The sequence below is a fragment of the Scardinius erythrophthalmus genome, assembly GCF_964197995.2.
Source record: "Scardinius erythrophthalmus genome assembly, chromosome: 2".
NCBI lineage: Eukaryota > Metazoa > Chordata > Actinopteri > Cypriniformes > Leuciscidae > Scardinius > Scardinius erythrophthalmus.
The window spans coordinates 41,201,012-41,215,148 of record NC_138222.1 but is presented as its reverse complement, the minus strand read 5'-3'; the positions used below and the strand labels follow the sequence as shown (position 1 = coordinate 41,215,148).

The 14,137-nt window shown below is 39.4% G+C and overlaps 1 protein-coding gene across 1 annotated transcript in view; it reads right to left on the bottom strand.

Annotated features, from left to right (window-relative positions):
• The window catches only part of smad3a (SMAD family member 3a), a 32,228-nt gene extending 23,421 nt beyond the window's left edge, over positions 1–8,807 (bottom strand). The window contains exon 1 of the mRNA XM_081359917.1: positions 8,367–8,807. Coding sequence (XP_081216043.1) covers positions 8,367–8,569 — 203 coding nt within the window. The 5' untranslated portion in view covers positions 8,570–8,807. The remainder of the gene's footprint in view (positions 1–8,366) is intronic.
• Positions 8,808–14,137: the final 5,330 nt, after the last annotated feature.

Here is a 14,137-nt window from a genome sequence, read left to right as displayed (position 1 = left end):
GAGCATTCCTGAAGCCTGACTAACCCCGCCTCGAAAACCCCCACACAGGAGAAGACGCACACGACACTAACGCTCAAATACCTGCTCTCAATGCACAGACTCTCTTAGACACAACAGCAGTGTGTGTGTGTACACATACAATACACAATGAATGCACACACTTCCAGAACACAGAGACACCCAAACACTTACTGTACACAAACTCACAGACAACAAACTGGGTCGCTAATCTCCACCACAACCACAGTCAGACTTGGCACACTTGGCCTTCTCCGTCACTTGGGTGTTACAACCTTTATAACACGCTCAGGAAATCCACAAACACCTACAGACACACTATCAGTCAAACAGGACACAAATATGAACACAACTTTCATGCACACAGACAGGGATATATTTTACACAGAAAAGGTAACAGCATTCAGTAGTTCTAAACCGCTCAAGTTAGAGGTGCTGCATTAAACATGGAAGCTGAAAGGTTCTTGGGAGATTCAGGAACTGGGGTGGCGAGGGGGTCACACTGGTAGATTAGTCTTCCAACAATTAGCGAGGTTAAATAGTAGGGATGTGACGGTGAGGAAATTTTCCCACCGGTTGATCGACGTGTGACAACACAATACCGGAATGAACCAGTGTTAATTTCGTTGTCGTCATTATTTTCGTCAACGACATTTTTTCACAGACGAAAACGAGACGATAACTAAATAAAAACTAGTTTTGAATGACAAAAACTATGACGAAAATCTATTGACATTTTCATCAACGAATAAAAACTAGACGAAAATGTTAGATAGTGACGATTTGGGAAGCGATCCAGTCTGATGTCCTGCATTTGTGGTAGATGCGCACATTTGTACTGTGACGTGCTGATTAACCAGCGACACACGAGTTGGCATGTGCTGCATGTCTCATAAAACATTGAAACATGTAAACGTCTGGGAGAATGAGTAGAGCAGACATGAGGATCTGAATAAGAGTGACGACGCAAAAAAGAGCTATATTCGGTACGGTTTTCTGTGCGCACACACCCGACCCAAGGCGTGCAGCCATGCACATAGACACCTATACAGCGCGCGAGTACAGAATTGAGCTCTCTTTCGTGTCTGAATGGACAAATACACACAACATTGTCTAAATGTTCGTTTTGGAGAGTATTCATGTAAATTATGTCGGTTATGTCTTAAACAGTTGTGAGTGTATCGTATGTGCATCAGTGCATTGGATCCGCGTGTCATTGGACATGATCCCATGTCTTAAAGTGACAGTGGGTAATAAACCTAATGCGGTCTGTGTCCTTAATATTGATCAAGCAACAAAAGAAAAAGAGAAAAGCATTCACTGCTCGTTAATAGCTTTAATAAGGATTAATTATATTTAATTCATACAAATAAATATGTCTGCTTGAAAAAATAGAGAATGATGTATGCAAGTAGTTATAAAGAATTCATATATCATTCATTGAAAAAAAGACTGTTCTACTTTAGGAAAAGTGGTTTTATTTAATTTTAAGATATTTTTCAAGTTACATCTGTTAAATCTGTATCTGTATTGCACGTTCAAACTTTAAAATCATTGATATTATCAGGTTAATATATGTTTTCTCCGGGAGTATATGGGTTTGGACATTTTAGAGAAATTCTAAATAAATGCATTTAAATTTAAACCCATTATATTTTAGTCGACTAAATCTACTGTAGATTTAGTCGACTAAAATCTTATTGTATTTCGTCGACTAAAACTAGACTAAAACTAAAACAATTCAGATGACTAAAATATGACTAAAAGTAAATGGCATTTTAGTCAAAAGACTATGACTAAAACTAAATCAAAATTTGCTGTCAAAATTAACACTAGAATGAACTGAAACAATCGCTCTGTGCCAGTGGACATGCACTGTTAAAAACGCCTGTGCGGTCGAATTAGCACTAATTCGGGGCCAGCAATTGCTTGACTGGTGGGTTCATTGTTATTCATAATGAAAAGATAAGCACAACTAATCCTTTGCTAAACACTAAAGGTACTCATTAAGTTTATTCATAAGTTCTTCCGCGTTTCTCCCTCATTCTTGGGAGTTTGATGTCACATAAGGATTATATTTTTACAATACATCAAGGTGCCCTCAACTCCCAAGTTTTCTTCCCATCTGTGGTTATATATTAATATTCATGTGTCTGTATAATGAGTGTGTTTCAGGTCTGTGTTTTATTGGTTGTTGTCTCCCATCTTCCCACCCTCTACACTCCCACTTTTTGAGACTTTTTCAGCTCTTAAGTGTGAACGACCGGGTCTCTCCTTCTGATCTCCTCCATCGCTTTAAAATATAGCATTCTGTTTAGAATTTGAATGGGCCCGATAGGTTTTCTGGTACGCGTCGACTCGTGCATATAATCCACTCTGTGCTATCGTGTCTCTGGACGGGAGCAGAATGTGTGCGCGCTGAGGCGGTTACGCAAAATCAGACTTCATTCGCCCCAATGGAAAGCATAATTACACCGTCTGAATTGTTCCCTATCCTTTAGTGCACTATGTACCATTCACCATATAGAAGATAGGAAATGTGTGAACAAGTGACTGATTCCTGCTGCAGCTTCAGCGTCTATTTATACGCTTCAAATTCTAGAGAGCATGTGATTGGACAGAAAATCTGATGAGAAGCTAAAGTGCAGAATGATGTCATCAAAATCGTTAATCCATATTTGCAGAAGTGAGAGACTGTGCGTTTTGAATGCTAATATCTTTTAAATGCGAATTTTGACGTTGTTTTGGAGCACACTAGCTTACAGATAACCTTAGGGCTAACATATTCACACTAAAAGCCAAAATGGGGACTTTAAGGTGTGCATGATTTAAGGTATACATTTTATCAGTTCATGCATGCCCTGGGAGACAAAACCATGACCATGGCATTGCTAGCACCACGTTATACTGTTTGAGCTGCATGAATGCTATTTGAGCACTGCCGCTACAGCCATACACATTCAGACCGACATCTTTCGCCATTGCATTTTGCGTCTCAGAGAACCACCACGAGCGCTGCGTTTTTAAGACACAGTGAAGGTAAAAATTGTCCACATTTTGTAAAAAGTGTGTCCAGTCTTCTGTTACATTCAGTTGCACTCTGCACCCCATGAAACATTCGACCAGGATCAGGTGAACCCAGAACCAGCCTAATGGGCCTTAGGTTGAGGCACATTAGACAACTATTTGTTCAGCCAACACAAAACTAAACAACACAACAAAATTTAGTTTTACATCCCCCAATGAATCATCTCTATTACACCTAACTGCAGGAGCGGACAGTCACAGTAATAAGTGCACAGTGCTTTAGACAAAACTGTTAAAAGACTATGACAAGTTTGCGGCCAGCGGTGCTTGTCACATAGAGTCTTTACTGTTCGTTTCAGCCATCACTTCAAAGGCTTGTGAAATTCTGTCATGCTGTCTTTCACTCTCTTTCTATCAGCTGCCACACAATTACTCTGAATCATCAGACAGATTCACTTCCCTCAGACGAGCGGCGCTTTGAAGGCATTACACTGGCTGAAACAAAACAACCCTCAGCACATCAATTACAAGCCAATGACATCCAATCTCCACGTTTTATCAAAAGCGCCTTTGAATCACTGTATACTGTATAAAGTTTCAGGATGTCAGACTTAAAGCCAGACATCTCTTCAAGGCACAGACACTTTCACTTTTAAATGCCAACAATAAACTCTATCGGCGTGGCAGGGCACATACAATTTCTTAGCTGATAGGCGACTTGTTTGAGAATTCAGTTGAATACGCCCACACAATGGACCACAGATTTAATTCACAGTTCAGATGCCTTTGAAGCCATTGTGCGAAAAGTGCAAAAGCAAACAAAGACTGCGGGGTTGAGATATAGCAGGAATCTCAGACCACAGACAAGCTGTGGAACAGACATCCTCTCAGGAAGTCTATGTGGAGACTCCGATAGGGCTTCGACAGGTGTATGGCAGGCGAAGGAAGTGCGACTATGGTATAATTATGTTTTTCGTATCCTGTCTTGGGACTAGGGATGTCCCGGTCAGGTTTTTTTGCCCTCGAGTCCGAGTCCGAGTCATTTGATTTTGAGTATCTACCGATACCGAGTCCCGATCCGATACTTCTATAATACATAAAAAAAGAATAAAGAAGAGCGAAAAACAGATCCAGGATGGATTCACCTTATTTTAACATTCAACAACTCTGTTAACAAACAGAGCACTTCTGTGATGTAGCTTTAACAATCAAGTAATAAATAACATAAATTCTTCACTTTTGGGCTAAGTGCAACAGTAAATGTAAAAAAAAGTGTAATATATAAACAAATAGCACCTCAACGTAAAATACCCAGCAGGCATGTAAACAAACAAAAAAATAAAAGTGCCACAGTGTTTACAAATCCAGTAATGTGCTTTTGGGAACTGCACTCGCTGGTTTCACATGCGTGCAGCGCGTATTTTTTTTCGGCGCCCATGTTAACAGATTAGAGCATTCACACCGCACGCAGAGGCGGCGCGGCAGCGCGTCAGGAGCAGCAGTGGCGCGATAGTTTCGGTGCCGAGTCTATTTTTGCTGCGCCGCTTACGCTGAATTAAAGTGACAATGCATTGATCATGGCAAAAATACACCGCAGTTTTATCCAAAAAGTGCATTGACGAAATCTATTGTGTTTTAAACAGTCGATCAAATGACCAACAGCAATTTAAAAAGAAAACAAATGTCCAAAACAAAGTTGTTGCCAGAACAATAAAAACAAAGATGAATCAAAAGTTATATAAATGAAATTATTAATAAAATAAGCTTCTTGACGAGTCTTTTCTCTTAAATGTAATTGAAAACGAAATAAAGCAATGCCTACTTATCCATTTTGGAGTACTCTGTCTGTACACAACCCGCGGTTCAGCCGCACGTGATAAACGCTCCCAGTGTGAAAGCAAAACGCGCGTGTCCTGCTCCTGCTCACCATACGCACTGCTCCTGCGCTGCTTACGCTCTGCTAACGCGTGCAGTGTGAAACCGGCGTAACTCTGTGCCACCGCATAACTATAGATGTGTTAAAAAATAATGAGAATATACATATAACGAGTCCTGATCGGGAGGTAACGTCCGATTCCGATCGAGTCTGAAACCACGTGATCGGGCCTTATTTCTGATCACGTGATCGGATCGGGACATCCCTACTTGGGACAATTTCAATCTGTCTTCAATCTCCTGTTTCTGCTGCTTCTTTTGAACTCGAAGTCCTTTTCCACTCAATTCTATCTTTTTATCAGTCTTTCTCTGGATCTCCAGCAGGCCGGGACAGGTTTCCAGCATGAGATGCGTGTGAGGGCAAGACAGGATTGTGTGGCCTGAGGTGAGTGGAGTGTGCCTGAGGAATCTGGATCCTCCAGCAGGGTGTGCAGAGTGTTGTATCTCAGATGTGAAGGCTACCATCTACAGATCTAGCCAAGAATAGAGCCTTGGACTGGATACTGTGCTGATTCAGGTTACACTACTCTAACAACAAGGAAAAAAACTGACTGAAGTCTAAGCTAAAACTGTTTTTATGCAGTTAACTGACACAAACCCAGTCAATCGGAGTTACACAAGAACCGGTACTCACATCCCAATAGTTGCAGTCCTCACTTGTTATGGTTTCTGTCACCACCAAGCTCTACCAGAGAAGCACCAGTGGGTCACACCACAAAGCCACATGCAGGCTCAAACTCACTCTCCCTCTGGGGTGACTCAGCCCAATCTCTGGCTGGGAGCCCTGCTTTCACTGAGTGATCTGTTGTTTGGAAACAACAACCAATACAACAGCGCTGCAGGCTTGGACTGCAGTTGCTCGGCCCTGTAACTCCACAAAATTATGCAAACCTCAAATTTGGAAAGAAAATCTCTAAGGGACTGTAAATGTAAATGTTGTGACTATAAGGTTACAAACTCCTTCAAAGTGTCTTCTTTAATTCAATTCCGTAGGCCAACCCAATTTAGCAAATATATTAAATTTAGTCAAGCAACCCAAATGTGTCAAGACAACGACTTTGCATATAGCTCATGAATAAACTCTCTTAGCAATTCTGTAGAAATTCGTCCAGTTACAGGCAGCAACAGCTATGAGACTGAGAATTACAGAGAGGTGAGATTTTGTAGTCTTTACCTTTACAGTATTTTAGTGTATGTAAATTGATTTAACTATTGGTTACTCTCAGTATTTAAAATTAAAATCCAAACTAATTTACAAAATGTTCACTGGCAATACGATCAGAATACAATACAAATAATCATTATCTGTCAATTTGACTGACTAGGTTGTAAATTTCCATGAAAAATAATTAGAGCATCGCTTAATGTGACATTGGCACATCACAAGAACTTTTCTGTCAAAAGTTTGTTTAGTCTTACCTACTCTCTCTATGAGAAAAAGACAACAGACACTGCGGTCCGGCATTTAATAAGCAATTAATTACTTTCTCAGACTCATATTATGCATCTTTCTCTTGGTTAACTTTTCGGTTCAACTTTTTTGATTGTTTGATTAATCTTATTCCCTTTTCATCACTTCTTATTCCTATTAGCAAACCTTTACTCTGGGAATAAAGTAGGGAAGCGCAATAGATACTTTATTTTTACTTCATCAGGATGGATACAATATGTACAGAGCGTAATAACCACTGGCCAATATAATGTTGTTGATATAGACTAATGTTGATATACAATTTTTTATGTTTTTGAAACATGTCTCTTTATGCTCAGCAATAATCATTTATTTGATCAAAAACATAATAAAACATGTGATTTATTCCTGTGATAGCAAAGCTGAATTTTCAGCATCATTACTCAGTCTTCAGTGTCACATGACCCTTCAGAAATCATTCTAATAGGCTATGCTGATTTGATGCTCAAGAAACATTTCTTATTATTATCAATTGAAAACAGTTGTGCCGCATAGCCTAACCTTTTAGTGGAAACTATTTTTAGGATTCTTTGATGAATAGAATATTCAAAAGAACCACATTTATTTGAAATAGACCAAATTAAATAGTTTGACATTATAAATGTCACTATTGATCAATTTAATGCATCCTTTCTGAATTAAAGTATTAATCTTTCTAACGGTCATGAATTTACATAATTTAATATAAAAGACAAGCAAATTAGCCTAGATGGACACAACATTTTTTAAATGACATAAATGATTAGGCAATTTTATACAAGATTTACTTTACCAAGGACAAGGCTGTCAGCAGATTTGTCAAAAAAACAAGGGAAGACAACACTACTGTAAATTGGCCAAGCAAGCATAGTAACAACTCAAATCTACCATATGATCGATTGGTCTGACCTGTAGCCTAGGCTATATATTAGTCTATCAAAAAATTCAAGTGAACTTCTAGCTGACCTTCTGATCAATCTGTATAAACACAATACTTGAAAACAAATATACCTGTTTAAAGAACTTACCATATGGATATCACATAAACAAATAACCTTTATGTACTATCCAAATCAAGTTCATCAATAAGAAAATGTCTTACAGCAACAACAAAAAAGCATAATTTACAAAAAACTCTTTGGTGACCTCTCTAAATAGCTCCTTAATTCGCACAATGTTTGTATACATCAACAAAACAAGATAACAGAAGCAGTGCAAATGCCATGATTCTCTGTCCTGAAGTGCAGAGACTGAAGATCTGCTGAGTGTAGGGGCTTGTAGGCAACCCTCAAGTTCTGTGAGCAGTTGGCCAGCATCGGACTGTGACATAACAAGATTAACCAGTCGTTGCAAAACTAAGACAAAACAACTTCAGACCACAACGTCCATCCTAAATCCATCGATGTACACACACTTATGAAGAATAAAAGAGCTGAACGTCCTGCGCCAAATATATCCGCCATCCAAAATATAAGCACGGGATAACAAACATACACAACGTTTAGCCAGACACAGCAGTTACAGTCAGCCAGCGCTCCCCAGATTAAGGTCGGGTTATATAACCTCATCAGAGAGTAAATGACAACCCCAGGCAAGGCAAATGTGGGTTTATGAAAACCAAGAAGAGTATGAAGTCATAATAGCTAAATCAACAGGAGTGTCGGAATTTGATAATATAAACAGATACGAGCTGCTGCACTCACTCATAGTATGAGATGCTGTTTATGCTCTATGTAGGAAACACACAGTCAATTCCTAAACAGAAGGGGTTCTGCTGCTTTCTTTAAACTTTACTGTGCTGTTTGAATGTGTTATAGCTTCAGTTTGAGACTATGTGGGCTGGCTCGGCAAAAATCACGACAGTAAAACAGCCCCACTTCACCACAACCCGATGTTTCCCCTCAGTAAAGTCGAGGATGTTTTTAACAGCACTCACCGTGGTATGGTGATACACTTGGTGTTGACATTCTGAGTTGTGATGGCTTTCTCCAGCTCGTCCAGCTGTCCCGTCTTCTTCAGCTTCTTCACCAGACTCTTGACGGCCTTTTCGCACCATTTCTCCTCCTGTCCGTTCTGCTCTCCCTTCTTCCAGCCCAGCAACCTCTTCACGATCGGCGGAGTAAACGGTAAAATTGACATGTTGAATTGAATTCAACGTTCCTCTATTGCGCAGTCTCTCACGCAACTCGGGAGAGAAATTCGGGATACTTTTTAATCTTCAGTGTAATCCGAAGGCGGTAAATCAAAATAAACTGCTTATAGCTTGATAATAATATGGAGAAAAGTGAGAGGGACTTGAGGCGTGACTGAGACACGGTCTCAAGTTCAGCGCTCGGCTCAGCTCCGTCTAACCGTCTCTCTCGAGATCATCAGGCATAGCGCGCTCAGTCCACACACACACCAATAACTGCGAGGCCATTCATATCACTCCGCGCAGGAAAATAGTCCCCTCCATCCCGCCTGGACAGGATGGAACTTGGAAGAGAAATAAAACAGATATATTTAATGAAATAATTAATTACCCCGTCTGTTTGTAATATAGCCTACGTTTTTGTGCACCGTTCAAAAAAAAAAAGAGGTTTACTCAAGTTTAAAGTCATCCGCTGTGCTGTGTAGTGCGGCTCTCTGTAATGTATTCATTGCGTCTGCATTTAAAGGTGCACTCAGTGATTTTTTCCTCATTAAAAAGTTTTACCCCTAAAGCAATTAGTACGTTTGGAAATATGTTTAAAATGATGTAGAATCACATGAGAGGAGGAGTTCAGTCATATCCAGGCCCGGAGTGGGTAATCGGGAGAATCGGGAGAATTCCAGGTGGGCCGCTTCACTTTTGGGCCGGTAGAGGAATTTTTTTTTTTTTTTTTTTTCACATTTCAATGTCACGTTAGTTACATAGGCTACACACGTTTCGCATTCTGACACCGCAGCGCGCAGCCTCTGCATGGGTTGTACCATGTGAGGGAGTTCTCCCCTCCCCTCCTATAGAGTTGGTTGGGTCCATAGTCCGTCTTTTCCAAAACGTTTTCTCAGGAAGGCTACCGCGGCAACGCCGGCGCCTACCGATAGCTGGGCCGGCCCTACCGTAACGCGTCAGGGAGGATGGATGGGAGGAAGAGGCCAGGAGGTATAGAAGCTTTTTTTAAGCCACAGAATAAAACATTTTAAAAGATAATTGCGACTTTTTATCTCACAATTGCGAGTTTACATCTCGCAATTCTGACTTTATTTCTCAGAATTGCGTGATATAAAGTCGTAATTGTGTGTTATAAAGTCAGAATTGCGAGATATAAATTCAGAATTGTGTGAAATAAAGTCGCAATTGCTTCTTATAAAGTCAGAATTGCAAGATATAAAGTCAGAACTGCGTGAAATAAAGTCGCAATTGCTTATTAAGTCAGAACTACAAGATATATAGTCAGAATTGTGTGATATAAAGTCGCAATTGTGTGTTATAAATTCATAATTGTGTGAAATAAAGTCGCAATTGCTTATAAAGTCAGAACTGCAAGATATATAGTCATAATTGTGTGAAATAAAGTCGCAATTGTGTTTTAAATTCAGAATTGTGTGAAATAAAGTCGCAGTTGTGTGTTATAAATTCAGAATTGTGTGAAATAAAGTCGCAATTGCTCATAAAGTCAGAATTGTGTGATAAAGTCGCAATTGTGTGTTATAAAGTCAGAATTGCGAGATATAAAGTGGACTGCGTGAAATAAAGTTGCAGTTGCTTATAAAGTCAGAACTGCAAGATATAGAGTCAGAATTGTGATATAAAGTCGCGTTATAAAGTCAGAATTGCGAAATATAAAGTCAGAGTTGTGTGAAATAAAGTCGTAATTGCTTCTTATAAAGTCTAAGTGAATTATTATTTAACTTTTACATTATTTGTTAACCCATGGTATTAATACAAACTACACAATAGTAAGAGCTGAACTGTTGCTTCATTTATCCAATTTAGAAAAAGTGCTAATTTGGAATTCCGCCATGGAAAAAGTGGGCCGGTCTTGGGCCTGAAACTCCCGGGCTGAAAAGTGGCCCCACTCCGGCCCTGGTCATATCAGTGTCTTAATCAAGCGTATCTTAATAAAGTTTCTTTATTTTTTTCTGGTATAGTCCATGAGGGCGGCATGTTGACATCACATGGCCAAAATACTCCCCTATAAACATAAAGACAATATGCCATAGACTTAGGCGCAATGTCATACATTTGGAACAGTCCTACTGAGCAGTTTTATTGCTCTCTTCCTCTTGTTCTATTGTAAACGCTCATAAAACCCGCCCAATAACCACTATTAGACAGTGACACACAGGAAACAATACAAGACCTTACTTATCATTCACAGTAAAAGCACAGTTTAATAATCAAGAGAGAAAAGAGTGACATTCCCTTTTCCTTTACCTCTCCCACCCCCACTCTTTCTCTCACCATAGGACTGTCTGTGAGTGGGTTGTCCCACCAAACTGAGTAGGCCTATACAGGGTTTAATTCATCTGATACTGGGCATTGGCTGCTTTTTTTAGTGAGGGAGTGAATATTGCTGAGTATGAGGATGTCTTGCCTCAGCATGACAACAAAATGCAATCATACACACCCCTAATGTAGTAGTAAACTCGTATACACACTAACATTGTACAAGACTCATTAGCAGCACATAAACAAGTCTTAACAAACTGCTTATTTTGGGGGGATAGAAGATTGAGGAGATTGTACTGCACTTTAGCGTGTAAACGGTTATAGAGGAGATAAAAATTTACATGATCCACTTTTTAGTTCTTCTGTGGACTTGTGATGATATTTTATCATGATTATTTATGTTGTCTTGATTTGTGTTTTTACACTAACTTTTTAACCTGAATGGTTTTTGTTTGTGTTTGTTTTTATGTCATCATCACTGGCCATCGTCTTGGAACACACACACATACACACACATGAACAGTGGGAGTTTAGGTCATAAGTGTCGAAAAGAAGCGTGTGCAACCAAGGTCCAGCTGTTACATTCAAAATGCAAACACAAGGGACTGCACTAGTCAGATTTGATTTATCCTTATCAGATTGAGCCCTAGTTTTTTGTCCCTCTACACAAGACATTACACACGAAAGAAGCAATAAGTAAGACGTGTGAAGTTTTATGCCAATTTTCTCAATTTTCTCAGATGCAATGATAAAACATCAAGGCAATTTTCATGAATGTTTTAAAACAGCTTCAAACCGAAGAGTTTTACATTGGAGGTCATTAAACCCTGGCCACGCACATTTAGTTAAATTTGTGTATGGCAACCCTTGGTACACATTTAAAACAGTTCACTAGCTGTGCTAAAAATACCCAGCCTGAACCTCAGCTCAGCATGGCACTGCTTCTTCCTTTTATCTATTTTATCTATTTGTATATTTTTTTCATAGCATTTGCTTTCTTCTTGTCCTCCCACACGGTTATGGTCAATATATACTCAAAAATGTATAACAAGATTCTGTGCACAGCATGACACACCTCAGGAATACAGAAGATAAAAAACTGCACAGTGTAGTTTCTGCATCTTTCATATAAATTCACTATGATGAACATGATAATTGGTTGAAATGTCATTTTCAGGTTTTCAAAAATACATCTAAACATTGCCATTCAACATTTTTATTCAGCAAAGGACTCATTCAATTGATTAAAAGTGACAATAAAGTCAAAAATAAATGTTGTTTTGAACTTTTGTATTCATCAAATAATCCAGAAGAATCCACAATTTCCACAAAAATATTAAGCAGCACTTTTTCAACATTGATAATAATAAAAATAATAAATGTTTTTGAGCAGCAAATTAGCATATTCATCAGGATTATGACAATAATTACAGCAAAATAATAATATTTCACACTTTTATCAAATAACTGCAGCTTTGGTGAACAGAGACTACTTTCAAAAATATAAACAATTCTTACTGACCCTAAACTTTTGAATGGTTACAAAGGTCTGTATAGTATATCCTCAGTTAGATAGCTAAACGTGTGTGTGTGTGTTTGTCATATGTGTGAAAGCGTGTGGCAGGATGGAGGCTGCGAGTGTTAAAATGTGCAGCTTGACTGCAGTGGCCAGCACAAGCTCAGCACCTGTTTATTCCCTCAGGGGATTCAGCTCCCGGACAGCTGGTTCAGGAGTATAGGAAGGGATGAAGTCCAGGGCCTAGGGGGCTTGTAGTTTAGGATGTGTGGGGGCAGGGGGCAGATGGGATCTAGAAGAGCGAAGTGGGGGGATTTGGGGATATATGTGTCTGTGTGTGTGCGTGCATGTGTTTGTCTGAAGAATTGCCTCACACAAAAGGCAAGGCAGCGTGAATGAGTAATGGCCTTATACAATCTGATGGCTGATGAGGGTATTGTGCATACTTTGACTCAAGAGACCCTGGGGAGCTACAAGGTGGTAAAGAGGGTATATGGGGGGCTGAACTATGTCCCAGTGGAGGACATGTGTTAGAGCGATAAGATGAAGCTTATGTCTAATCAACAGTGTTTAACACAATATTGGAACCAATGATAAAGGACAGGTGGGAGAATGATTTCAGCTTCATCTGTACACTCAGCAGAACTGAAAACAGCAGTAGAGCATCTCAGTAGGACGACAGCATCATTCTCAGACTATCTGATGAAGTTTAGTATGCAGTATTATATTACTGTATACATGTGCGTTTTGCTGTGTTGTATTTACTCAGTGTTCTCACGAGATAATTTTATGAGTAAGTCTACTGCTGAAGGAGACATCTGGAAAGAAATCATTTTGGAAAACCGTTCTGACGTGATGACTTTGCAGTGCACCAGTATGTTCAAGTTGTGAGTGGCAGGTACAGAGAGATAAACAAACATTTCTGCCAAGAGCTCTGAGTAGCAGTGTTTGTGTGTGGCAGTATCTGTGTGTTTACATGCATCCATCCGTGTTTAGATTTTTGTGCTTTTATTCCAACGCATGTGTCGGGATATATGCATGTTTGTTTGAAGGGTAAGCATGCACACATTCATGTTTATGATAGCATCCCTGCTGAAAAAAATCCAGCATAAACCATCATGAATTCCATGTTGGTCCAGGCTGGTTCAATTTAATGTGTCATGGCTAAATCAAGTATTACTGTAATTTCCTTCACACACACACACACACACACACACACACACAAAAACTTACCCAAAACCTTTAAATAACAGTGTATTCATTTTTGTTTTGTTTTATTTCTAAAAAGGCAAAAAGGTTTGTTTAGTTTAGCCATTTGCATTGCTTTTAGTTAAGTAAATGTGCGTGTGTGCGTGTTTATGAGTGTACCTGATTAAGGCAAGTTTTATAGCAGACTTAAATATGTTATGTTGAGAGCAGTCACACCACGACAGCATAAAGATTGCAGGCAGCAGAGCACAATAAAAAAAGTTTTTGCTCTCCAAAATCCATCAATCTGTCCACATTCAAAACAGAACAACAGGCATGTGCAAACACACACACACACACACACACACACCTCCTCAGGCAGAAGTCACTTTTCAGTTACTGCCATAAACGCCCCATTCTCCGTAGACACATATTTTGAAGTCCCTGTGCACTGCACAAGAATGAAGGTCACTTTTTTTATTTAAAGTGTATTGAGTGCTAAAGGTGGGGAAGGTCAAACTCAGACTCGTCATGCTGCTTTCAACTCTAAGAATTTTAAGTAATGTATTAATTATTGCTCCAAAGCACA